This window comes from Mauremys mutica, chromosome 22, assembly GCF_020497125.1.
Source record: "Mauremys mutica isolate MM-2020 ecotype Southern chromosome 22, ASM2049712v1, whole genome shotgun sequence".
NCBI classification, from domain to species: domain Eukaryota; kingdom Metazoa; phylum Chordata; order Testudines; family Geoemydidae; genus Mauremys; species Mauremys mutica.
This window is the reverse complement of record NC_059093.1, coordinates 2,354,397-2,381,828: the sequence shown is the minus strand read 5'-3', so window position 1 is coordinate 2,381,828 and position 27,432 is coordinate 2,354,397. Positions and strand designations below refer to the sequence as shown.

At 57.6% G+C, this 27,432-nt stretch overlaps 1 protein-coding gene across 1 annotated transcript; it reads right to left on the bottom strand.

Moving 5' to 3' along the window:
• On the bottom strand, positions 1–26,088 carry BACE1 (beta-secretase 1). The gene is made up of 9 exons (XM_044996977.1): positions 25,380–26,088; positions 13,707–13,795; positions 10,927–11,143; positions 8,735–8,872; positions 8,404–8,538; positions 7,466–7,567; positions 6,805–6,954; positions 6,178–6,349; positions 1–5,656 (listed from the first exon to the last, which is right to left on the bottom strand). Exons 1-9 carry the CDS (start codon positions 25,638–25,640, stop codon positions 5,415–5,417), a joined length of 1,506 nt encoding a protein of 501 aa, XP_044852912.1. The 5' UTR covers positions 25,641–26,088; the 3' UTR covers positions 1–5,414.
• Between the last annotated feature and the right edge of the window lie 1,344 nt (positions 26,089–27,432).

The following is a 27,432-nucleotide window of genomic DNA, read 5'->3' as shown; positions in this document are numbered from 1 at the left end:
AATGAACAGGCGGTGAACACAAGGCTTTTCTGTTTAATGTAATAATTTACTGTGTAACATTCATTATTCTTACATCGACATTAGGGTTACAGAGTATGGGCGTCTATAGTAGCTGCTGAGAGTAGCTATCCCTAGTCCTCGTCCTGCTCCCCAACTCGTTGGCCAGAGAGCTGGACGCACGGTGTGGTCCTCGCAGTCTCCTGTTACTCTAACCCAGGGCCCATGGGAAGGGAGTTCTTCAGGAGATAAAGTTGGCTGCGCTGCAGCTCAGAATAACAAAGCTTTCAAAACCCAACTTGCCCCCTCTGCTCTTCTTCCTACATCAGGCTGAGGTAACCAGTGATCTCTACTGATTTCAATGGGAGTTAATGGTGCCCAGCACCTCTCAAGATCTGGCCCCTGCTTTGTAGGTTCTGCACAGTCCTTGGGACAAATTCAGCACTGTTGTAAGCAGCTGCAACTCCACTGAAGTCAATGGAGGTGTCACCTGCATGCAGCATGGCTGGGTTTGGCCCCGTTGGTGAATTTCTGCACACACGCGGACATGGTCCAAACGGAGTGGGGTCCCGGAGGTGTTCTGGGCAGGCACTGGGGCATGGAGGTTGCAGTTGCATAACTTCCCCCTTGGTTGGAGTCAGGCTGCTGCCTGAGTGCAGGACCAGAGCAAGTTATGGGAACCAGATAGCGCTGGCAAAAGCAAAGCCTCTGTCTCTAGTGAAGTAGGGAGACCCAGGGCTGGGGGAGTATCTGCTACTGGACCAACTTCTGCTGATGAGAGGACACGCTTTGAAGCCACACAGAGCTCTTCTGCAGGGCTGACCTGTCTGTAAGCTCGAAAGTGTGTCTGTCTCACCAACAGATGTTGGTGCAATGAAAGACCTGACCTCACCCCCCCGTGTGTCTCTAATATCCTGGGACCAACACTGCAAACATCAGCGCAGTAGGTTCACAGAGCGGGTGGGGGTGGGGTGCTGCAGCTGTACCCACAGCCAGAGTTCACTTGGCCTGGCCAGTTTATAAGGTTTCTGGCTACGCAGTGCTGGCTCCTTAGCTAGTGACTCACTCCAGGGACTTACTGCTGCTTTCTTTGCGGGATATTTAAGTAGCAGGGCCACCAGACCATCCCTGCCCCTTGCTTGTCACTCTTTATGCTGTTCGTTCTCTCATGCTGGCCAGGCCAGGCTGTGCTGCTGGGGAACGTTACCATTTTTCAACAAGGATGATTCTCATCAACATGTAAAGCAAAAATTCCTGAAAACACTTTGTGGCAGAGTCCCTCTTATACCTGCCTGTGCTTTCTTTTCTCCTCCAGCAAGGCTCAAATTTGGGCCTACACTCTTTGCTGCTGCCCCCTGAAATTCTCCAGAGCCCTGTTTAGCCCTCTCCCGGGGGTCATGGCAGCAGCTCCTCTCCAATCATCCCACGAAAATTAAAGTAGGGTAAGGAGATTTGCTGTTGTCTGAGCCATTGAGCTTGGGTCACATATTGGAATCAGCTGGGGCTAGTGCTTAGGGTCAGTTACTTGCCTTCAGGAGAGAGGAGAGCCCTGCAGTCTGCCCTCCATCTTGTGCTGTCTTGCTGCCCTTGGAACTGTGCTTGCATGGTGCATGGGAAGTTTCCAGTAATGCTGCTCCCACCAGTACAGACTCTCTGGATCCCAGCTAGCAGGTGAGACGGCTCCACTGAAGAGAGGTTTTTCTCTACCCTCTTTAGGAGTCAATGGTTCCTTCACAGTTGCAGCTGCCCCTGCACTTCCCTCTGACAGGATGTGGTGCTACTATACATTTGTGAGGTACAGCTGGGATCTGAATCCCCACCTCCCAAGCCCCTCTGCAAAGTGAAATGGTTCTGCATTCCTCACAAATGGCCCAGCTTTATCTTGCGGGGCCATTTAGGGGCAAGTTAAACCCCAAGTCCCCTGTAGGAGCTGCATTAGCAAAGCTCTGTAACAAGCAGGTCCCAGGCTGGGCAAATGTTCCTACCAACAGCGCATTTCCTCAGTTGTCTCATTCACTGGGCTAAAAGCTCAGGTGTGTGTGGTTGGCTGAGTGCCTTCCCCTGCCCAGGCTGCTCTGGTCCTTTTGAATCTCGCCATGAAGGCCTACCCATCACCTTCTGCTGTGGCTAGGAACAGCAGTGTTACCAATCCCCCAGGAGGAGTTGCCTGCAGGATTAAGTAGGAAGAGACCCCACATTGAGAAGGAACAAAGTTGCTTTTTAAATCAACCATTAGTACCAGAACTGAAGCACAATGTGCAGGCCTTGGTCACGGATTCAGGAGGACGGGGGGTTCTTATGTAGTAGGGAAAACCTCCTTGAACAGAAATGGGACAGAAGCAAAAACAGCCTTGGGTGATATTTTTTTGGCTTGAAAACCACTGCTGTGTCCGTGATCTAATTTCACCCCACACAACCCAGTGCCCCCATCACCTTCACCAGCTCTATTACAAGAGATACATCCATCACAACAAATGCCAGATCACCAATGATCCATAAAGTGCTTCCATCAGATCAACCACTGCTAAGCACCCCTGACTTGCAGCCTGGCTCCTTCACCCACAACCAAAGCAGGGGGCTTAAAAACCCACAAACCCCCTCAGGTTGGGTTTGCAATGAACCAGGGGCTTTCAGCACTAGCATTAAAAATATAAAAATATGTATATATTGTACAGGCAAGAAGCATTCAGTATTGGTACACTCACATACAGCACAGCCTGCTACGTACACACGCTGCCCTCTGCTCGAGCACAACATCCCTGGCCCTTTGCCATTATAAACAAGGAAAATTAAGTTCAACCATGTGTTTCAAACACACTAATGATGCTGATGGTGAGGCTGCTGCTGACCCCCTGAAATAACAAGCTATTTCGTGTGGTGGGCTGGGGCACTGCCTTCCCCCACTGCAGCCAGAGGCAGCTATTCCAGGAGCAGCTAATCGCCTGGGATGGTTAAGTCCAGCACAGGGAGGGTTTTCCCCTCCTGCCCAGGTGCAGTGTGAGGCGCTCCTGCCTTGTGCAGCACACCTTCCAGGCAGGGGCTCCCACGGAGGCAGCTCTGGCTTGCTTGGGCCTTTCCCAAGCAGGCTGGGTAACAGTCTGGTTCCGTGGCTTACACACCTTCCTTGGCTGCTGGTCCTGGCCCGGGGCTGGGTGCCACCCTGCCGCAGCAGAGGCTGCTGGTTCTCCCCCTGGTGCTGCAGAGCCAGGCCTGTGTGCAGCGCGTGGCAGGAGAATTGGGAGCCAGAGCGGGTTAGGCCCTTTCCCATGACTTGCAGCCCGGGCAGAGATGAGGGGAATGGAAGGCTTACCCTGCCCCCACCTTTCCCCACAGTCTTTGCACAGGAGGGCAGAGGGCTCTGCCCCGATCCACTTCCCAGGGCCAAAGAGATTGAAAAGTGGCGGAACAGTGTAGCCCTCCCCCATCCCTTCCCTGACCCCAGCAGGGGCTGCCAGAGCTGCCCCCTTAGCGACACTTCTCCTGGGGAGCGCAGGGAAGCAGCCATTCCCTAGGAGCTGCAGGACGGGGTGGACTGGTCTAAGCTGCAAGCCCTGGAGCAGAGCCCCGCTTGCAGCCTGAGGCGCCCAGACGTCACTCCACCAGCCCGCAGTGAGCGGTGCGTCTCCAGCTCAGGCATGGACAGCTGGCCTGCAGAGAATGCTCCTTGGCCCACCTAGGCAGACCCCGGCACTCAAGGCTGGGACGGTGTCCTGCTCCCTGTACGACAGCGTGGGATTGTGGTAGCCGCACACAGTGCTTCATTTGTGCCGGGGCTTGCCGGGGGCTCGGCTGTTCAGAGCCCCAGCACCTCTGGGTTTGTCATGTCAGTTCTGAAAGTTAAAAAATTGCTTGAGCCTCGGCACCTCTTTCATTGCCAATTAAGCACTGGCTGCACACCACAGCCTAAACCCCCCTGTGAGGAGGGGGCTGGCCCAAGTGGGGCCCCCAGAGCCGGGTCAGTGAGGAGCAGAAGAGATGCAGGAGCCAGTTGGGGGAAGATCTGTTCTCTCTGCTCCCGCTTCACCATGGCCAAGGGCCCTTGAGATGCATGTAGGCATCCCGCAGGGGTGAGATGAGGGTGGGTGGGGTGGGGAGAAGGGGGCTGCAGCAGACAGGACAGCGACATGTGCACACGCTGCACTGGACGGCATGGACCCTCCTGAATGCCATTGTGTGTCTGTCACAGCGATGCCTGGCGGGGGAAAGGGGAGCTGGGGTGTTAGGCTGACTCGCTGCTAGAGGCCAGGCTCACTGCAGCTCCTGGGCTCTAGCTGAGAGGCCCAGTCCCGCCCGACGCGGGAGCGAAGGTGCTATTGGTACGCCTTTCCGGTTCGGAGATCTGAAAGGAGCACCTCCGAGGAGAGGAGGCCCAAAGCACGACCCGCCGGCATCGTAAATTAGTGGCTGCCTGGGGAGGAATATCCCCTGGATTTTAAATGGCTATTTTAGAATCTACCGCTGTCCCCAATGTTTGAAAACCCAGAGTATTGAGATGTAATGACCATGGTTTATGTAGGCCCTACACAAAAACAATGTTTTGGGCTCCCTCTGCTGGCTTTGCAGCAGCAGCGGCTAACAAGCAATGCTCAGACCTGGGCTGATTCCTCCACGGACTCTGGGGGTGCGTCTACACGCGGTTGTAAACTCGGGTCTGGGGGGCCTGGGCTGTGCACTTGGGGTTTCCACGCTGCGCTGTAAACCCGGGCTGACAGCTGCTGCACCCGGCTCTCCCAGCCGTGCTCCCAGGCCCATGCTGCACGACACAGACTGTCTGAGTTGGGCCTGAGGCTCTGAGCTGTGTCCACACGGCAATGTGACAGGGCTTGGACCTGAGCCTCCGTAGGGCTCAGCCCCACCCCCGGCAGGGTCCTGAGTGCTTGCTGACCTGAGTCAGACGGGTTTGTGTGTGGACGGAAGTGGGGCTTGGGCTCAAACCTGAGTCAGAGCCCGGGCTTAGAGTGTGGCCTAGGCGTACCCTGGAGCACAAGGGCTGTGGCTTGGCGAGGCCGTATCCCGAACAGGCAGAGGGAGCGAGTCCACGCTGGCCAGAGACCAAAGGGGTTTGATTCCCAGGCTGGCCGGGGCTGCTGCACGCAGAGGGGAGCAAGCTTCAATGTACCCCACGGTGACCTTATAAACCTGCCGTCAGGCCCAGCGTCCCGGCCTGTGGCCGAGTCTCCCCCGGCGCTCCGGCGCCCGCTCCCAGGGCAGAGCCAATGGCTCCAGGCAGTGTTGGCTGAGCCACTGGAGCGGGCAGGGGAAGAACAGACCCGGCTCTGGCCTGGGGCAATGGCTGGTGCTGTTTCCAGCCCCAGCCAAACTCTGTGGGCAGAGGAGCCTGTGCCGATGAGCTCAGCTCACGCTCTCCCTCCCAGCCTCCCCCCGCTGGCTGCTCCCTCGCGCCAGCAGAGCGGGCGTCACTTGAGCAAGGATATGTCGTCGGCAAAGTCGTCGTGGTCCCGCCGCAGGCAGCGGAAGCAGCGCCACTGGAAGACCATGAGGCACAGCGGCAGCATGAAGAGGGCGCAGATGGCCGCCATGACGTAGGCGATGGTCATCAGGGTGGACTCATCCGTCTGCGGGATGTTGTAGCCGCAGTCCTCCATGTCGGGGTGCAGGTAGGGCCCCTCCACTGCCGCCGTGCGGAACTCGTCGTGCACTGCGGACAGGACCCCCAGCTCAGTGCACCAGCGATGGGCGGCTGGCGCGGGGGCCATGGGTACGCTGCTCAGCAGAGGGCAGCGCTGGCCCTTTCAGGAGGCAGACCAGGGCTACCCTGTACGCACAGGCCTGACCGTTCAGAGACAGCGTCGGAGTGGCACGAGTGGGCCCCCGCCAGCCCCCCAGCTCAGCCCTGGCCTGGTGGGCCCCGGAGCCGCCATAGGAAGGATGAGGGCAGCTGTGGCCCAGGCTGCAGAGCTCCATGGGCTGCACCAACTGTGAGCAACTATCGTTCTTGTCCCTGGGACCAGCACCGCCCCCGTCCTTCCTGCAACCAGGAGAGGGGAAGCTGGGTGACTCGAGGGGCTGCCGTCTCCCCCTCTCCTGCAGCCATCCCCCTGCTTGCTTGCAGGACACCAGAATGAGCCAGGACCGTGGCCCTGTGGAGATGCTACCACCTGCCCCGAATGCTGTGCCAGCCCCTGGCTCTCCCCCTGCGCCGCATGCCCCTCCCCTCACCGTGGCAGGTGCTGACGGCAAAGCCGATCCGCTTGCGGGCGCGGTCGAAGACCACGTAGAAGCCTTCCATGATGACGGCGCCCATGACGGTGCCTGTGGAGGACTGGGAGATGGCAAACTTGTAGCAGTCGTCCTGGGATGTGGCCACGTCCTCGACGGGGCGCAGGTATTGCTGGAAGGAGACATGGGGATGGGGGTTATCGGAGCCCCCGGGGGCAGGGAGCAGAGAGCTCCAGCCTACAGCTGCGTTCTGAGGAGCAGCCACCTCCCTGTAGCCCCAGCTCACTGGCCCGGGACTCGTTCCTGGGCCTGGGGCTTTACCACTCTGAGTCCAGGGCAGCCCCCATTCACTCAGCAGGAAGGGGCGGGAGAAGTGCGCACATGCAGGGCTGGTGTTGGAGAGGGGCCCACATGAGCTGGATTTCAAACTGCCCCCCAAAATGTTTGGGGTGCTGGGCTCCCAAGTTCTGGCTCAGCCCGTTACGGAGAGAGGGGCCAGCTCTGAGTTGGGAGCCCCCTGTCTCCCAAATAAAATCCATGGCGTTTGGTGCTGGCCCCTGTCCAAGGGCTGCTGCTCCTGAGAGCGCCCAGCCCTGGCCTCGCCCACCCGCCCCGCCGGGGACCCACCTGGGGTAAGATGGTGATCCGGAAGGACTGGTTTGTCGCCTGGCCCATCAGGTAGAGCGATATGACTGGGAAGATGTGCCAGGGGGTGGTGCCGACTTGCCAGCAAACCAGCTGCTCCCCCAGCCAGAAGCCATCCGGGAACTTCTCCGTCTGCCCCGGGGGGAAGGAGAGAGACCATGAGACGGTGCTGGGATAGACTGTCGGTGCGGGGTGTCAGTGGGGGGACCTTTCCCTCCAGGGCGAAGCTGATGATGGGGGTGGGGTGTTGGCATGCTAGAGACTCTTTTAGCTGAGACATGAAAGGAAGGCCCTGCCAGTCTGTGCTCTGTGCAGGTGTCATGCCGCTCTCCCCAAGGGCAGGGCTGCGTGCCCACAGCCTCCAAGCCGCGGGTCAGCTCACATTATAAGCGTCCCACCTCCCGAAGTTTCCTTGCAGTTTCAAACGGAAACAGCATTCTTCGCTTCCTGTCCTAGCCAGCTGCCACCTTTTACCCCAGAGGGGGCTGCCTTTCAGTGGTGGGTGAAGTGACCCCTGAATACAGTCTGCTAAGCACTCTGTTAGAGCCGGGTCACAGTGGCTTGGTCTCTGGGGCCCTCGGCATTCACCAGGGACCCGGCTGGGGACGGGAGGGGCTAGGGTTTGTCAGAGAGCGATACTGACCGAAGACACAATTTTGATGGATTTCACTGCAGCCTCAAACACCTTCTTTGGCAGCCGGAGGTTGGTGGTCCCGCTGTCCACAATGCTCTTGTCGTAATTATACTGTGGGGGCGACATGGCGAATGAGGCACCAGCCCCTGCTTCTCTCCTTCTCTGTGGGCCCCCCGAGGCAGCACCCGTCCAGCTCCCCACTTAGCTGTGCCAGACAGGAGGCTGCCAACAGACTTAAACAACTGTCCCTGAGAGAGGCTGGGCCAAAGCCCCGGGCTTGGGCTGATTCCAGCTGAGCAGGTCGCCTCCCGCTGCCCTGCCGCCAGCTCTCTCCCAGCACCACTGACAGTCCCAGCAGAACTTCGCTGGCTACGTGGAGCCGGCTAAAGGCAGCCGGGGAGGCAAAGTACGGAGCGTGTCTGGCTGCAGAGCTCAGCGGGCAGCTCCCCGACAGTCCCTGGGCACAGGGATTTGTCACAGGTACTAATCCAGGGCCAGGCGTGTGTGCTGGCTGTGGGACTGGCGCATGCACCTGGAGAAGCATTTATCTCCCTGCTCCGGACGAGGAACGGGCCTGCACACAACCAACTCGCCGTTCACTGTCCGCGTCACGCTGCTCTGGGTGAGGGGTCCCTGCACCGCCTCCAACCTCCCCTCCTCTCCTGGGCACAACGGCCTCAGTGTGTAGGGCCAGGGGGTGCCCCCATGCGCCCCACAGGTCTGCAGGGACTCAGACCCATGTGGTGTGCGAGCTCTAAGCTCAGCCTCCCTGGCCTCCATCCCTGCTGTGCTGATAGGCTGGCCTTGTCAGTGCCATGGAAGGGCTGAGAGCCGGGGTGTGCCAGGGGCTGGGGGAACAGTCCCCGCTATTTCTCTCTCTGTGCCTCCCACAGGCATGTGGCCCTCGCTCGTGCAGCCACAGACGCGGGGCCTCCCACCCCCGTCACCTCCTTGCAGTCCATCTTCAGGTCCTGCCCATTGATCTCCATCTTGACGATGATGACCTCGTAGTACCACTCCTTGCGGATGGGCGTGTACCAGATGCTGCCAACGTGGAGGGAGTGGTCCACGCCCCCGATGATCTGCAGCAGGGAGAGAGGGGTGAGCCGCCGTCAGCCCCGGGAGCCGGGCACAACTGCAGGGGCTTGTGGAAAGGGAAATGGGGAACCAGCGAGAACGCTGACTCTCTGCCTCGCGACCCCCTGGCATTGCTGTGGCCGGTACCTGGCACCGCCCCGAGCCCAGGGTCCCAGCGCCGAGCTGAGCCCGTGCACTCACCATGCTGCCCCCGACCGACGCCAGGGCCTCGGACTCGTTGGGAGAGAAGCCGGCCCCACAGAGCTGCAGGGAGAAGATGTTGGGCACCCGGGTCTGCTTCACCAGCGAGTTGAAGAAGGGCTCCAGGGTGTCGTCGGGCTGATGGGGGAGACAGAACCGCAGAGCTGTGAGCAGCCGGGAGAGATGGGGTGGCCTGGGAACGCTCCTCGGGGACCCCGCGGAGGCCTGGCCCCATTCCCCTGCACTTGCTACAGAGAGACCTGGTGTTGGGCTGACACGTTTCTGAAAGCCAGAGCCAGCTCCCCCTGGAACTGTCTGGGGGGTGACAGCAGAGCTAAGAGGAGAGGGGATTTGCCCGCTCCAGCAAGGCTTGCCACAGGCAGGGCAAGGAGCAGCCAGGAATTTAGGTCTGGCTGATGGCAGCCTGGAAATATCAATGGGCTGGGATAGCCTCCTCCCCTGTCTCTAGAGCAGCGAGTCTTGGGTCAATGATACAGCCAGGCTTGGGGGGCAGGACACAGGGTTCTGGTCCCAGTGCTGCTACAGCCTCGGGGAAAACTTCCGTCTCGCTCCGTGCCTCAGTTTCCCCTTATATAAGATGGGGGCAGCACTAGGTGGTTGCCTTGTGGGAGAGCTGGAGAAAAGCGGGGTGTTGTTGCTCTCCTCTTTGCAGGGCTGGTTTTGGGGTGCATTGATAAAGCCAGTAGCTGAGTGGCATGTGGTTGGGTATGGAGAGCAATGATAGAGCCAATGGCCGAGGGGCCAGGTTTGGGGGGCAGTGATGGAGCCGGTGGACAAGGGGCTGGGTTTGGGGGGCAGAGATGGAGCCAGTGGCCGAGGGGCCAGGTTTGGGGGGCAGTGACGGAGCTGGTGGCCGAGGGGCTGGGTTTGGGGGGCAGAGACGGAGCCGGTGGCTGAGGGGTCGGATTTGGGGGGCAGAGACAGAGCCGGTGGCTGAGGGCCTGGGTATGGGGGGCAGTGACGGAGCCTGTGGCTGGGTTTGGGGGGGCAGTGACGGAGCTGGTGGCCGAGGGGCCAGGTTTGGGGTGCAGTGACAGAGCCGGTGGCTGAGGGGCTGGGTTTGGGGTGCGGTGATGGAGCTGGTGGCCGAGGGGGCCAGGTATGGGGAGCAATGACAGAGCCGGTGGCCGAGGGGCCAGGTTTGGGGTGCGGTGACGGAGCCGGTGGCCGAGGGGCTGGGTATGGGAAGCAATGACAGAGCTGGTGGCCGAGGGGCCAGGTTTTGGGTGCAGTGACGGAGCTGGTGGCCGAGGGGCTGGGTTTGGGGTGCGGTGATGGAGCCGGTGGCCGAGGGCCAGGTTTGGGGGGCAGTGACGGAGCCGATGGCCGAGGGGCTGGGTTTGGGGTGCGGTGACGGAGCTGGTGGCCGAGGGGGCCGGGTATGGGGAGCAATGACAGAGCCGGTGGCCGAGGGGCCAGGTTTTGGGTGCAGTGACAGAGCCGATGGCCGAGGGGCTGGGTTTGGGGGGCAGTGACGGAGCCTGTGGCTGAGGGGCTGCGTATGGATTTGGGGTTCAGTGACGGAGCCGATGGCCGAGGGGCCAGGTTTGGGGGGGCAGTGACGGAGCCGATGGCCGAGGGGCTGGGTATGGGAAGCAATGACAGAGCTGGTGGCCGAGGGGCCAGGTTTTGGGTGCAGTGACGGAGCCGATGGCCGAGGGGCTGGGTTTGGGGGGCAGTGACGGAGCCGGTGGCCGAGGGGCTGGGTATGGGAAGCAATGACAGAGCTGGTGGCCGAGGGGCCAGGTTTTGGGTGCAGTGACGGAGCTGATGGCCGAGGGGCTGGGTTTGGGGGGCAGTGACTGAGCCGATGGCCGAGGGGCTGGGTTTGGGGGGCAGTGACGGAGCCGATGGCCGAGGGGCCGGGTTTGGGGTTCAGTGACAGAGCTGGTGGCCGAGGGGCCGGGTTTGGGGAGCAATGACAGAGCCGGTGGCCGAGGGGCTGGGTATGGGTTTGGGGTGCAGTGATGGAGCTGGTGGCCGAGGGGCCGGGTTTGGGGTGCAGTGACTGAGCTGGTGGCCGAGGGGCTGGGTTTGGGGGGCAGTGACGGAGCCGGTGGCTGTGGGGCAGAGTTTGAAGTGCTGGATGTGCACCCGTGCACAGCAGCTGCCTGGCCCCTCCTAGGCCTTGTGGTGCTGAACCCCGTCCAGGCCGGCGGTGCCGCGCTCACCCGGGCAATTTCGGCATAGGCCAGCCCCAGAATCCCTTCCCAGTTTGACCCGTTGATGAAGAATTTGTCGGACTCTGTGATGGCAGCGATGTTGGCGCGGACGGTGACGTTCGGGCCGTGGGGGATGGTGACCAGGTCCGTCCCCAGTTCCCCTTCCCATTTGCCCTGGGTGTATGGCACGTAGACCCCTTTCCGCAAGTCCCGGTAGGTGCTGGACCTGCAACGAACGCCAAAGACAGGAGCAAGCCGTCAGGCTAGTTCTACCAGAGCACGGGAGGAGCTGGGGAACGGCCGGGAGTGGGCAGGTGCCTGGGGGAGGGATGGTCAGTGAACCCCCGCGATTGTGGAGCTGAGAATCGGTGATGGTGCAAATCTCCATGTGTGTCTGTGAGTAGAGGGATTGTGAACTCACATGTATGAATGTGTGTGCGAGCAGACATACATATGGGCTACACGCCGGTGAAACTGGCCTGCGTGTCGGTGTGTTTGTGAATCTGCGTCCCTCAGGGTGTGCGCAGGTGTGTGTACGAGCAGGTACCAGGACACGCCCCCCCCACACACACACACAGGGCCCCAGCCCACCTGCATCTCCACAGTTGGACTATGACCCCCTCTCCCCCTCCCCGGGACACCAGAGGTGCCCAGGCTACCCTGAACTGCAGCACTCCATAGGGCCCCTCTGCTGCTGGCCCCACCCCGAAGGGAGCCCCCCAGGAGCTCCAAATGGTCCTTCGTGTGGACCCTGGACAGGTACCGGATTGCAGCTGTCAGTGTGCACAGGGCTCTCTGAGCCGTGGGGCTGATTCTAGGGCATGGGGGGGGGGGGCCCTAGACACTTGGGCCAGGGCCATGGGAGAACAATGGGCCCAGCCAAGGGGAGGGCGACGAACAAGCCCAGGCATTGTGCCCAGTGGCCCAGAGGCCGGGCAGTGTTGTAATGTGCCGGGGAGGGGGGGGGGGGCTCCTCTGCCCCTCTCAGCACAGAAAGGGGCCATTGAGTCCCGCCCCAGCGCAGACACTGCCATCACGGAGGCCGACCGGCACCTGGCCGTGTCGGCCCTGAGCCCGGGCCGGCACCGTGTCTGGCACCGCCAGCCTTGGGATTCGAGGGCCAGAGCAGGGCCCCCGGCACGTACAGCGTGCAGGAGGGGGCCACTCTGCACCCAGCTGCCAGGGAGAGGCCTGCACAGGCCCCCTCCGGTTCCCCACCAGGCCGGCAGCTGCCTGGGGCATCCCAGCAATGGGGCACCAGGAGCCAGCCATGCGGCCGGCCTGGGGAGCAATTCCTGGGCCTGGCAGAGGCCCCCAGACGCTCTCCCAGAGGCAGTCTCCAGGGTGGCCCCCCACGTCCAGGGCCTGTGCGTCGCTCCAGACTGCGGTAGAGGGGTGCATCTGGGGCGAGAGGGGCACTGAGCGACACGGCTGTATGCGCTCAGAGCCAGCTCTAGGGAGGCTGGTGGCCAACCCACTTTGTGCCCACCCTCTGGGCTCTGCTCCCCGTCTGCAAGGTGAGGACAGACACGTCCCTTGGGCTGCCCTCTGCCTGGTCTAGCTAGAGCGCTGGCTGGCTGAGCCGGGACGCTCTCCGGAGGAGCCTGTGCAGCGCCCAGTGCCGGGGGCCTGCTGCCGGCTGGGACCCTGCGGTTCTGCACATAATGACACCGATGGACTGCGGTGGTGGGGAGGGGGAGGAGCAGCGGCAGGCGGAGAAGGGGCTCTGACGACAGAGAACAGCAATGAACACAGCGTTCCAGGCAGGAGGCCGGACTCCTGTCAGTCAGCCGGCTGTAAATCCGGAGTGGCTCTGCTGCAGTGGACGGGCTTTCTTCTCGTTTACACCGGCGTCCCTGGGCATTGGCGCCTGGTGCATGCAGGCCAGTGGCCCCTCAGGCTGGCCTCGGAGCTGGAGCTCGCTCTGTCCGTGCTGTGTGGAGCGATGGTTCGTCTCATTACTCCATGGGAGCACGCTGGGGGCCCAGAGCGGGCCCAGGGACCAAACCTGGCCATTGCTGCCAGCACCTGCCCCAGCCTCATGTGCCGGCTCCTTTCCTGCCCTGGAGGGGAACCGCCAGGGCTCTGCGAGTGCTAGCGGGGGCCACGGGGCAGCCTCTCCTCATGCCGCTCCTGGGGCTGAGCACAGAACCGCCTCCCTGCCCGAGGGAGGCGGGGGGCAGGGAGCCCCCAGTGGGTTCCACGCCAGAGTGAGCTGGCCCCTCGGGAGCCCCCTGGCCCCAGGCTGGGAAAGGTGCCCTCTCCACAGTGGGATAACCAGCCGACCTGAGCAGCGGGCGCAGGAAGGGAGCGTTCCTGGGGGCTGTGCTCTGAGGCGATGGCTGCTGTCAGCTCAGGGCGTGATTCTGTGGGAAGTGGCTTCCGCAGGCTGCCAGGCCAGGAGCCTGGGGCGGCAGATGGGGGCGTGGGAAGGGGGCACAGGTTGGGGGCGGAGCGGGGTACCGCGCTCTCTGCTTGGGCTGCTGTGGCCATGACCTCCCTTCACAGCAGCGCTGCTCAGGGAATGCAGCCCCCTCAGCATCTAGCTACATCCAGGGCTCGGGCCCCAGCAGGGAGCCCCCCAGCACTGCCACAGCTGGGGATGCTGGCTCAGGGCAGGGCCCCTTCCCCAAGAGGGGAAAGAGCAAAGTGGGGGTCCCATAGGAGTGGCTTTCCGGGGCCAGAGCGGTGGGTGCCCCATGGCTGAGCCACCAGGCGGGGTGACTGGGCTTCCCCAGTGCAGCGCCGCGCTCTGCCCCGCCCGCCCCTAGCACCCCGGCCATACTCACCGCTGTCGCTGGTAGTACCGCCGCAGGAAGGCGTGCGGCGCTGCCCCCACGGCAAAGTTACTGCTCCCCGTGTCCACCAGAATGTTCAGCTGGGGAAGGAGAGGGGGAGCCACGTTACTTAGGAGCAGGAGACGTCAGTGCTAGCACCACCCCGCCACAGCCTGGCACAACTGGGCACCCAGCCCCTGCCATGGCCTGGCACAACCAGGCACCCAGCCCCCCCCCCGGCACAACCGGGCACCCAGCCCACCCCGGCCCGGCTCTGCAGGGCACCCAGCCCCCGCCTGGCACAGTGGGGCAGCCAGCCCCTGCCACGGCCTGGCCTCTGGTGCGCTCTGGGCTGTTAACGCCTTAGCTTTTAATGTTTGCATTTATCCACAGGGCTGGGAGAGCGGCAGTGCCCAGATTTCCTCTGCCCACACCATGTGCCCCAGGGGCCTCCCTGGTGCCCCGTCCTGAGTCCCCCAGCTCCAAAGCCAGCAGGGAATGGCCCTTGCTGTCACTATTCCCAGGGAAGACTCAGACTTCAGCTCTCCAGCCCCACTCACTCTGCCTGCGGCTGCCTGCGATCAGCCTCTGCAAGCGGGGGGCTCTGTGGTTGCTGCCGCAGGACACCCGACTCCCGCCACTTTGCAGGAACCAGCCCACTCAGCAGCATGGCTGGGCACTGCGGAGGTATCCGCTTCCCTGCGGGGCAGGGCGGGAGAGCCAGGGCTGCACCAAGGGCTCCGCATTACTCTGGCAGGACACCCTGGTGCAGCCAAGCTCCGGGGGCTTAAACCGGAGCCCAGGGACTGTCTGGCTAGATCAGACCAGGGGCCATCCAGCTCAGGGCCCCTCTGCCAGTGGCCAGCCCCGGCAGCTGCACAGGAAATTCCCCCCTGAGGACAGCTGTGGGAATCCAGGCGCCCTGGGCAGGGTCCCTCTCTGGGAATCGCCCCCAGCCAGCCCCACCCTGTAACTCCTGCCCAGGCCCCCTTCGGGGCATTGGGTCCAGTGCTGATGTGGACGGAAGAGTCCAGCCCAGTGAACCAGTGTCTCCATGCCCGGCAGTGCCAAGTATTGGCTCAGCTTGACCCCAAGGTGCCAGGCAGGGGGGTAGATAGGCATTCAGTTCAGAGGCATGAGAGCAAAGGCCGAGCAAACCCCTTCAGTCACTCAAATGAGGAGGGTGTTCCCTGAACGCCCCCCAGCCCACACTCCCAAGGGAGCAACCGCAGAACAGAGGGAAGGAGACCAGCTCCTGGCCCTGGTACCAGGCGTGACATATCCTGCTCAGACTCCTTCCCATCAATTTGCACAAAGGGATCTGGCTGCTGCCCCTAAACTCCAGGCAGACCCTGGCCCCTTTGCAGGCTCGGCCCGTGCAATGGGGCAGGGGGAGATGCTCTGTTCCACTGGGTATCGTTCTACTCCAGAGCCTCTGCTAGGCTGATTTGCCATGACTGCCTTGTCTCACAGCCCCCAGAGGGGCTTGTGCTCTTAATCTGCAGAGCCAGAGGGCTAATGCACTTGTGCTAGTCAGAAATTCACTCCAGCTGCAGAGGGGAGAGTTGTCCCAATGATGCTCTGACACCAGTGTCTCAGCACTGCACCTCTCCAGAGCAGGCTTTTCCTATTGCACCACTGCCTCAGCACGCTGCTAGCTCAATGCCGTGCGACGCGCCACTGCCTCAGCGCGCTGCTAGCTCAATGCCGTGCGACGCGCCACTGCCTCAGCGCGCTGCTAGCTCAATGCCGTGCGACGCGCCACTGCCTCAGCGCGCTGCTAGCTCAATGCCGTGCGACGCGCCACTGCCTCAGCGCGCTGCTAGCTCAATGCCGAGCGACGCGCCACTGCCTCAGCGCGCTGCTAGCTCAATGCCGTGCGACGCGCCACTGCCTCAGCGCGCTGCTAGCTCAATGCCGTGCGACGCGCCACTGCCTCAGCGCGCTGCTAGCTCAATCCCGAGCGACGCGCCACTGCCTCAGCGCGCTGCTAGCTCAATGCCGTGCGACGCGCCACTGCCTCAGCGCGCTGCTAGCTCAATGCCGAGCGACGCGCCACTGCCTCAGCGCGCTGCTAGCTCAATGCCGTGCGACGCGCCACTGCCTCAGCGCGCTGCTAGCTCAATGCCGTGCGACGCGCCACTGCCTCAGCGCGCTGCTAGCTCAATGCCGTGCGACGCGCCACTGCCTCAGCGCGCTGCTAGCTCAATGCCGAGCGACGCGCCACTGCCTCAGCGCGCTGCTAGCTCAATGCCGTGCGACGCGCCACTGCCTCAGCGCGCTGCTAGCTCAATGCCGTGCGACGCGCCACTGCCTCAGCGTGCTGCTAGCTCAATGCCGTGCGAGGCACCACTGCCTCAGCGTGCTGCTAGCTCAATGCCGTGCGACGCGCCACTGCCTCAGCGTGCTGCTAGCTCAATGCCGTGCGAGGCACCACTGCCTCAGCGTGCTGCTAGCTCAATGCCGTGCGACGCACCACTGCCTCAGCGCGCTGCTAGCTCAATGCCGTGCTACGCGCCACTGCTTCAGCACGCTGCTAACTCAATGCCGTGCTACGCAAGACTGCCTCAGCGTGCTGCTAGCTCAATGCTGTGCGACGCGCCACTGCCTCAGCGCAGCACCATGTACTGCTATTGCAGTGTCAGGCTGTCTCAGTGCAGTGTTGTTCCACGGTTAGGTTAATTGCTTGCTTGGCTCATTGATGAATTCTTTGTGAGTTATTGTTTGGGTGAGGAAGGGCCTCTGCTTGGAACAGTCACAGAGCAGCGAGATGTTTCTCCTTTGCCTTATGTTCCTGCATCGACCCCTCCTCCTTGCAGAAACAAATCTATTCCATGTCAGTGGCCTCTGACACAAGCCTGTGCTCTGCTCCCTGAGGGGTCCCTGTTAACATGCTCTGTGATACCATGACAGCAGCCCTGCCGCAGCCTCCTCGCAGCTCCCAAAACACATCCTCAGCCTAACCTGGGCAAACACACCTGGCTCCAGCATCAGCTTTCCCCAGGCAGCCGAGGCACAAAAGAACCTCCCCTCCCCGACCCGCCTTCTGCCCCTGAAATCCTGGGGGGTGGGGGCAGAGAGCAGCCCCCTCTGCTCAGGTGGGACCCACGGCAAGTGCCAGCAACCTGCCGGGTCTGTTTGTGAGCAGCGAGACCCACCCAGAGGGAGTTAACGCCTCCCTGGGGCTTTAACATGTCATTAGTGAACGGGAGTGGGAGGGGGCATCGCATGGCCTTCCCCTACACCAGGCCTCCTCTGCCCCTCCATCTGGCCCTGTAGGCCCCTGCTAGCCAGGCCGTAGGCCTCACACAGCTCTGCCAATGTCCCGCAATCCTGCTGCGCAGCCCCACCCGCCCCTCATTATCTCCTTTGGAAACTGCCCGTTGTGCCACACCTGCGTCCTAGATGGGTGTTGCTCTGCGGGGTGGCTAAAAGCAGGGAGGGGGGCACTGCTGACACCACCCAGCGATGTCTTTCACAGGGTGGAGCTGTACAGCAGCCCAATGCACCCTCCAGACGAGCCCCCCCTCGGGTGTGTGTAAGTGAAAGGTTTAAGAGCACCCACAGATACCCTCAGCAGCTGGATCGCAACGGATATAGCAACACCTGCGCTAAGGAACCCCATCTTCACTAGGCAACCCGGCGTCTGCAGCCACCGCTTCTAAGCCCCTCTGCACGGCTTCCAGTGCCTTTCCGTTTGATCGTTAATTAAAGGCCATCTGTGTTAGGCAACTGATTTTTGCTGGTCCCTTGGGTGGTCACTTAAGAGAGGTCTTGCTGGACCAATACTCTGCTAAACAGGCAACATGCAGCAGCAGGGAGAGAGGATCGGCCAAGCAAGGCGAATGGTTCACATCCTAAGACCTTACCCCATCTGCACAAAAGCAGTGACTGAGGCGGGGCCCTGGGGAGCACACGGGTAAAATCTGCAGACTGCAGAATAGCTGGGACCTGTGTCCTGGTAACAGGGTATTGCCTTTGGACAGCCCAGGCACTGTCAGACAGGCTGGGACCGGGCTTACACGGTCATTCACATCTGGGCCAAGTGCGCACGAAAAGGCACCCACCCTGTATGGCAGCATTTCATGTGGCATAAACGAAAGCACGAGGTGCAGGGCAGGAGGATCAGGCCCCTGCTAACTCGGGTTTTGGGGTTTAATGGGGATGGCACCTCTCTCCGAGACTCCACCCAGGCATTGCTCTGGACTGGGACGTGGGAGCCAGCAGTGCCTAGCCAGGTGTGTCGGGGAGGCCCCTCCACTCCAGAATTCACCCCTGGCGCCCTTGGTCCAACGGAGCTATGGAACTCCCGGGGTCCCTGCAGACGCATCTCTGCTCCTGAGGGCGAGAGGTTGGGGAGGGGTCTATGGGTGGCTGGGAGTGTTCACGTGCCGACATTGCCACAATATGCAATGGGCTCTAAAGTCTGACTTGTTGCTGAGCCTAGAGCTGGGCGGGTCCAAATGGCGGGAATGGAGAATCCTGGTGGAATGAAATACATTATTGATAGTGACTCCCTGGGGAGGTGCTGCTCAGACCCATAATTACAGCACAATTGACATGGCATAAAAATCTAGTGCCCAGAGACATGAAACCTAACGATGGAGACAGGGCCAACCAGGAAGGGACGGGGGTGGGCGGGAGGTGATGGGAAGGCAGCAGGACTCGGAGAAGAAACAGCCTTCCCAATGGAAATGCCTCCAGGCTGAGTCTTGGGGAGCAGGTTCCACCCCCTGGGGGCTGCCAGGGACCCCATCAAGGCACGTGATGCCCACGCACAATCACATGCCAGGCTGTGCTCTAGGCGGCATGCTGGATGCAGCCAGGGCCTGAGGACAAAGCTCACCACAGGCAGCATTAGTGACTTACATCAGTGCTTAATGGCTCTGAAAAAGCAGGGGGTCTATCATAATGTGGGAGCAGCAGCTTTGGTAAGAAAGTGCTTAGAGTGCACCCTTCGGTAACCTGGCTTGCTTATCAAATATACTGTGCTGGTCTGCAACCCCTGGCAACCCCCCAGCACCGTCAGACGGGCTCAGCCAGCGAGTGCGTCCTGCACCCTTTGAGGTCGAGACACAGGCTGACGTATCCCATGACGTGAGCGGGCCGAGGGGCTAGCTGCTAGCCAGCCTCTGTTTGCAGCTGCAGCCCCTTTGAGAACAGGAGTTGGGCCTGAGAGGGGCTGAGCAGACCCAGCTGGGAAGGGGGACAGGTGATCTTTATAAAGGCTGAAGGAGCCCAGCTCAAGGGAGGGGTCACAGGAAGTGGGGAGGTGGCTGAGGAAGTGTGTTTGAAGATGCTGGGTCTGAAGGAAGGGCCTGAGCAGACCTGGGGCTGGGGGAAGCCTCCTGCAGCCCTACACAGAGGAGTGTGTATTCATGCCCCGATGGGGGGTAGCCCCAGGTTGCTGGTGAGTGGCCAGTGGGACCCTTAGGGTGGGTGAAGGTCAGGATCCCAGGCTTCACTGACTCTGGCTGTGCAGGAGCATTGGGCTCTGCAGGCCTTTCCCGTGGCCTGGCAGAAGGAGCCCCACCTACACGGGCCAGGAAGAGAGGGGCAGCAGGGAGCTAGAGAGCCAGCCTGCCTGGACAGGGCTGTGCACACAAACTGGCCTGGCTGCTGAGTGAAGGTGAGTTACAGATTGGGGCTGGACACAGTCCTTGTGTCCCATGCCTGGAGCTGTGGCACAGGGAGCCCTGGGTGGCTGGGCCCGTTATCAGGCAGATTCTTAGCGGGGTTGTACTTGGCAGTGCTGTCTGGGCTTCTGAGATTAACCAGGGCAGAAGCTGATTTGAGCCTGATCCTGTGTGGGGTTTAGCTCCCACTGTGGGTGCTGAGTGCTTTGAGTCTGCAGGATGGGGCCCTTACTCTTTTTAAGCAGGGATTTTCCTTTTTTGTTTTTTAATTTGATGTAAGTTGTGCTGCTGATGCAGCTTGGTATGTGGTCGCTGCCCTTCACAGCTTCATTCTCCACTCACATCTGAGTGACCGTGACCCAGTATCACTCTTAGACTAAGGAGCCCATAAGCTAGTGGTTCTCCACTAGGGGTTCACCGAGGTCTTCTGGGGGCACATCAACTCATCAAGATATTTGCCTAGTTGTATGATGGCAAATTAAAAAGCACTAGTGGAGTCAGTACAAACTAAGATGTCATACAATGACTTGTTTACACTGTTCTATAGACTATTCCAGTGGTTCTCAAATTTTTGTCATGGTGACCCCTTTCACACAGCAAGCCTCTGAGTGTGACCCTCCCCTTATACATTAAAAACACATGTAGATATTTAACACCATTATAAATGCTGGCAGCAAAGCGGGGCTTGGGGTGGAGGCTGACAGCTTGTGACACCCCCCATGTAATAGCCTCATGACCCCCTGAGGGGGTCTTAACCCCCAGTTTGAGAACCCTGTACTAAACACTGACATGTAAGTGCAATGTTTATATTCCAGTTGGTTTTTTAAATAATTCTATGGTAAAATGAGAGAGTCTGCCACTGTTCAGTACTAGTGTGGCTGTGGCGCTTGTATTTCTATGTCTGATTTGGTAAGTTTTTAAGGGAGGTGAAACTTGGGGGTACACAAGACAAATCAGACTCCAGAAAGGGGAACCGTAGCCTGGAAAGGTTGAGAGCCCCTGCCCTAGGGGTCTTAGCTGCCAAAGAAACAAGTATTTTACAAGCTGAGGCTGTGCAGTGCTGGGGGAAAGGAGCTTGCTGTGGTGCAGTGATCCATGCCAGGCTCTGCCCCGCGGAAATCATGAGACTGGGGTCAGGGGATGTGCCGTGGGATCTGGAAAGCCTAGAAAAGGCATGTAAAGGATCCAGAGCGCAGTGGCTTTGCTGGTGGTAGAGAGGCAGTGCTGGGTGTGCAGAGTTCCCTTTGGGGAGCAGCGAGAGAGGGCAGGGGCTGGAGAAAAATTCCAAAGCTGTCCAGAGGGACAGAGTGGTGGGGGATGGGACACATGGAGGAGGGTGTGAAATTTGGTAACCCTGGATTTGTAACACATATCACTGCTGCCCTGCACCCTTGACACTCCCTTCACGTGTAGTTCTGGAAGCACTTGGCACACATTAATGCACCGCCTTACCCTCCCCGTGGGAGGCAGGGCAGTGTAATTACCCCCATTTCATAGGTAGGGAAGCTGAGGAGCAGAGAGAGTGAGGGGGACATTTTCCAAGGGCAGTGAGTTGCTTAACTCCTGCTGAGTCAATGGGAACTGGCTGCTTGACTGCCTTGGAAAACCAGCCTGTGAGGAACTGACCGAGGTCTCCGTCAGTCGGCGGTGGAGCCAGGAGTAGAAGCTAGATCATGTGGAGGGGTGGGGGTGTGTGTGTGTGTGTGTGTGTGGACACACACTTCATATAGACTTTACACCCACTAAAAATGCCTGCTGAAGGGATTTTGCTTAAACTTAAAAATAAAAAATCTAATATGGACAGGGGCCAAACATGAAAGGCGCTGCCCAAAGAGTGAATGTTTCAGAAATGTGTGTGTGGAAAGGAGAGGTTCTCACTGAATATGTCTGGCAGTCAGGATATGTGGCCGGTTTCAGGCAATTGCTCCAATCAGATCTGGACAATGAAATCATTTTTAAAACTAGATTTTTTTAGAAACAATTTTCTCCCTCTCCTTCTTCCACTGTTGGAAGTACAGTAGTTTCCTAGAGTATGGGGGAAACCGAGGAAAGACCTGGTTTCTTGTATTACTTTGTGTGTGTTTCCTCTAACTCTTTCCCCCTTCTGCCCCAGCACTCCTTCCATTTTCTCCCCTGGATATTCCCCTCCTTGCATCCATCCTTCCTGCCCAGAAACAGGAAGGTTTGGCAGAGCTGAGTCTGTGCGCCCCCCGGTCAGAGTGTGAGACAGGCTGGAACAACTTGGATCCTGGGTGGATCAGCATGGGGGGAGCAGTGACATGCCCTCCCCAGCGGGTTACATTTGCTTTCTGCATATGCCTGTGTGAGGCACCCAAGTGGCCAGATTTTGTGCTGGTTGGGTGCTGAGCACTTCTGCCATCTGGCCCTTGTAGGAGCCTAAATGGGTGCTGAGCGCTTTGGCGAATCGGCCTCAAGTGTGGGGGAGTGCTGGGGCAGCTGGCCCTGAGCTCTTCTGACAGTGTAACCTTGTGCACCCAGGGCTGGCCAGGCTGAGGAGTCGTCCAGGGAGAAGGCTACTGATATCAGAGCATGAGGGCCTCAGCCATCACAAGAGATGCCCATTCAGAACATGGCCTGGGCCAGTCGGTGCTTAAAGCTGTATTGTATTACAAGGGCTGATCCTGCATCGTGGCTGCAAGGTGGCGTGCACATGACTGTATTGTTTCTGGAGGCCTCCTAGGCACTATGGGAATGCAAATAATACACTGCTACCTCGATATAATGCCACCCGATATAACACGGATTTGGATATACCGTGGTAAAGCAGTGCTCGGGGGCGGGGGCAGGGCTGTGCACTGCAGTGGATCAAAGCAAGTTGGATATAAAGCGGTTTCACCTATAAGAGGTAAGATTTTTTTGGCTCCCAAGGACAGTGTTATATCGAGGTAGGGGTGTATTACAGGGGTAGGAAAGGCATGCCAAATGCAGGGGTGTGGCATGCATTTGGAGGGTGTCACGGGGAGGGGAGCTCTTTACAGTTATCACTGGCTCCCACTGGCCCATTAGCCACTCTAAATAGCTGCTCCTTGCTCTGTGTGGGGTGGCTGGAGCCTGCACACTGAAGCCACCAGCAGGGAGTTGGATGGGTGTAGGGCAGCCGCTGGATTGGGGAAACTTTCACTTCCTACATGTGCATCCATCCCAGCCCCAGCTCTGCCCAGTACCAGATCTGCTCTACAGTATTGTTGGTACAGCCCCCTCCATTGTTCGTACCCACCATGCATGTAGGTGCACTGTCACGTGCTACATGGGATACTGGTTTGCAGCTCCCAGTGGACAAGTGACCATATCTTGTAACTGGTACTCATGGGCTGCCTCTGCAGTAGGCCAAGGGCTGAATGACTGCAGTAGTGGAAACATGGCCAGCAGATGGAGGGACGTGATCATTCCCCTCTATTCGGCACTGGTGAGGCCACACCTGGAGTATTGCGTCCGGTTTCGGTCCCCCCACTACAGAAGGGATGTGGACAAACTGGAGAGTCCAGCGGAGGGCAACAAAAAATGATTAGGGGGCTGGAGCACATGACTTATGAGGAGAGGCTGAGGGAACTGGGATTGTTTAGTCTGCAGAAGAGAAGAATGAGGGGGGATTTGATAGCAGCTTTCAACTACCTGAAGGGGGGTTCCAAAGAGGATGGATCTAGACTGTTCTCAGTGGTGGCAGATGACAGAACAAGGAGCAATGGTCTCAAGTTGCAGTGGGGGAGGTTTAGGTGGGATATTAGGAAACACTATTTCACTAGGAGGGTGGTGAAGCACTGGAATGGGTTCCCTAGGGAGGTGGTGGAATCTCCTTCCTTAGGGGGTTTTAAGGTCAGGCTTGACAAAGCCCTGGCTGGGATGATTTAGTTGGGGTTGGTCCTGCTTTGAGCAGGGGGTTGGACTAGATGCCTCCTGAGGTCCCTTCCAACCCTGACATTGTATGACTGCAGGGACAGGACCATGCTCCTATCCCTGAGGCAGCCTCTCTGGCCCATAACTGGGGCAAGCTACTGGGGGTAACTTGCCTTGCAGCTGCCCACATGCTTTCTGGAGCCGGCCAGAGGACTCAGTCCTCAGGGCTTCCTTGGTAGCATCTCCCACCAGCCCCTTGGACTTGGCCCATGCTGGAAGGGACTCTGCTGAGCTCCCTGTCTAATGCACACCTAACTCACCGAGAAGTCAGCAGGAAACCAGCACCCACTGAGGGGCAAGCACTGGGCCTAAAGAACAATCCAGGTGCCTTGGGACACCCCCGTGAGCATCCCCAGGTTTCCCCTGTGTTTGCCAGCCATCTGGATGCTGATTGCTGTGAGCATCACTGCCCTGAGGAGGGTGTGGAGCTACACAAGGCCATGCAGGCCCAAGGAAACCCTGATTCTTACTAGATCATTTAATCAGAGAGGGGCTGGCTTGTTGCAAACTCCAGCTCTTTTAGTTAGCTAATATGCTCACAGCACAGCAAGTGCAGGTCACTGGCTCAAGTTTCATGCTGCATATGTGTGAGCTACTCAGGAGCTCAAACCAAAGCACGCCCTGGAAGTTTTGCGCCAGTCAGGAACTGCATCCCCAATCCAAGCAGCTAATAAACATGCTTAATGTGCTGTCATGCACACACTGCTTGCTGTGTGCTTCCTTGGAGATATCCTCTGGAAACTCCGACTCCACACACCCACTCACATGTCTGTAAACCTATACATGCTATGCACATGTGTACATACTACACTCACATGCACACAGATTACACATTCACCTCCTCCCCATGCACTCCATTAGCATCTGACTCTGCATGACTATGGTCAATAGGAGCTTTCCTGTTCATTTCAGCAGGTGCAGAAGCAGGCTTGTATTTGTGTGTGTATACACACACACACACTACAATCCCACACATCTACATTTGCACACCCATATACACCCCCACAGCCTCCCTCTGATTTTTAATCATCCCATGGGGTGAAGCTCAAGTTCCCTGAACTGCACCCCACTTTCATTCATAAATGGCTGAAAACAATGAAGAAAAAGCTGGCGAAGTGCCAGGCTGGTCACTCGCCCAAGGCTCTGTGTGTTCAGTAGAGCAATGCTGCCATTTCTGAATCTTTCTGCTGATGGGTGCACAGCTGTGGTGACATTCTCAAAATAAATACTTGTCATTTTAAAATCTGTATTTCTCCAGGGGAGATTGTATCCCCATGCCCTGTCCTACCCCCTTCCTTCTCATGCATTTCTGCAGCCCATAGGAATCCAAGATGAAGTTGCTAAGGCATCAGAAAACAATCGTAACCCCTGAATATTGCTGTTGTGCACAAGTAATGCAAGTTCCTTACTTGCGGGCTGGGTCAACCTAAGCACAACGGTGTCAGCTAAGGACAGAGGCTGGCTCAGAGCTTTGCATTTCAGTGCTGTAGGGTTGAAGGATCCATTTGGGGCTGAGTCTTGCAACCCTGGGCTCTGACATCCTGGGCATCTGCCCTAAAGAGAGGCTGAATTCACCTCTTTGTGCTGCACTTCCTTTGGGGATTTGAATATTAGTAAAACACATTCAACAACCATCATCCAGATGCCCAAAATAGCCAGCCATGAAACACAGGAATCAACAGAACTGAAGGCCTATTCTGTGACTACAGAGAGAGAGAGTATTTACCAAAAGATCTCTCATTTGTACATCAGTCCTACAGCCTGGAGTGTTTCGTTTGCAAACACCTATGGGGAGCCGTTTATAGAATGCTATTTCTACATCAGGCCTTTGCCTTTTGTGTCTGAAATGGTTATCGGTAATGCCTCGTGCAGGCACCCAGATAATGGCTCTGTACTCTGGCCACAACACTCCCTTGAGTGAAGTTGTATTTCTCGCGCTCTGGCAGTCAGTCGTCGCTTTCTAAAATTGCTATTTTTCCTGCTCTCCGACAGTTTAGATTCTCTCTTGACCAGTTGTGGTCCCTCTGGAACACACACGAACACATGCCTCCGCTTCTGTGAAGTCGGGGCTTGGTCTCCGCTTCGCCAAGCTGCCCATACCCCGCGGCCAGGGAATGTGGCTCGCATGCCTTACCTTTTGTGGGGGGCTGCCGAGCGTCATCTCCACATAGTAGCCCTGTCCAGATTTCCCCCTCAAGTTATCTACCATATTCATGAAACTGCTTCTTTGTCTGGAATCCTCCCGCTCCTCCTCAGCGGAGCGCTGCATCCTGTGGGTCTGTTGCAAGGTCCCCATCCCATTCCTCAGAGGCACCCGGATCCCCAGGTGTGGCTGGCTGGCTCGCACCATGCCAGACCCCAGCCACAGCAGCAACCAGGGCAACACATGAGCCATTCTGGTGAAAGCCCTGCCCAGCCCTTCCCTTAAATTTGTTGTTCCTGAGGGGATGGTGCTGTTGCTGTCGTTGTCTTCAAGGAAATCCGTCCCTTTGCACAGGCAAATGCATAAGGACTAGGTAAAAGTTTTACTTCGATAACCAAATGTTCCTTCCTAGTAAGCCAGCAGTCCCCAGTAGCATCTTTGGGGCAGAGAGAATTCCAGCTTGAAAATCTCTCTAGACTGGTAAGTCTAAAGTAATAACTATCAAGCATCTAGGAGAGGAGTCGGCAAGAGGCGATTCAGTGCAAATAAGAACCTGGAAGCAGCAGTCATGCTGGGATGATTTCTTTCCTCCTTCTTTTGGTTAGCTGAAGCATGGGAAAATCAGGCCATCTGGTCAGTTTCCAGGCTCCAGAGACAGCATTTGTCAGTCCACCATAATCTCTTCACTCTGCAATCAAGATTTGGAGGCGGAAAGACTTGTGGCTGCTGCTGTCAAAGCCAAAGGTTTTTTTTCCCCCAAAGATCTCTGGGAAGTGTAGTTTTCCACTTTTGCTTCCCGTTCAGGTAAACAGCTAAGGCTGGTTTTGATGCCCTTTGGTGAAAATAAAAGTCTCTCTACTATCTGGACTGAATGGTCTCAATTCTGGCTTTGTAGTCTATGAATTCCAAGAGAGAGAAAGGGAGGGGGAAAAAAAACAACTTCAAGAACTCTCCTATATAAGCTTCACCTAACAGGGGAAGCTGAAGAAAGCTGCATAAGAAAATGAAGTTGCTGTTTGCTTGTTTAAAGTATAAGGTTTATTTGTAACATGAATATGTGTGCAGCCTTCAAGAGGGTTATGAGTATGCATGCTGAGGGATAGAGGAAGGTTGCTCGTCAAAGAAGCAAGGTTGATTTCAGGATATGTAGTTTTTAGAGAGCCATCTGATTATCTTATAGCAATATTACCAAACCCAGCCATTCAAAGAGAGCGCAAGACATGACCCAAAAAATCATGAGACTGATTTAAAAATGGAGTTTGTTTTTTTTAAATACATTTGGGGTTTATTTACTTTTTGGTTTTTGAGCCTTTGGGGGAGTCACTTTTTTCCAGCTTTTTCTCTGCAACTAGAAGAGCTAGAATTTTTTAAAGTGAAAACTGAGATTCTTGCATAACTCCAAGAGCAGGGGCTTTAAGAAAATACACTAAATATTGTAAGACTAACAATAAAATGAAGAGTGGGTTATGCTAGTATAGAGCACCCTACTTCCCTCCCCAGGCATTTTTGTTTATTCTTGAATTAAAAATCTGCTTCCCAAACAGTTCATTTTCCTTCCTTGTTTGCATACTGTACTTTAATTTGTGTGTTTTAAATGATTTGAACATTTTTATGACACAAAACAAAAAAAAGAATTGAACCATTTTGCCTGGAGTCTGGAGACTTGTATTCCCTGAAAACTCATACAAAAAAAAATAAAATAAAATTTGAGCAGAAACTATAGCAAGTAAATGACTAGTCTGTAGGGCAGCAAAGTGAAATACAAAGTCTAAACATATGAGTCCTAATCCAGAAAACATTTAGGGCTTGTCTACTCTGGAAACTTGTCAGTATAATTATACCAGTATAATTGTACTTGTACAGATATAACTGCCTGTGTGGAGACTTTTTTCCATAGTAAAAGTGGATATTTTCAGTTTGTTTTAAACCCCTTTCCAAGCAACGTAACATAACTAAACAATGTCCTCCTAAATTATAAGAAATGTTCACGTGTTGTATATATGTTTATACTGTTATAACTATAGCAGTCTAAATTCACAATATA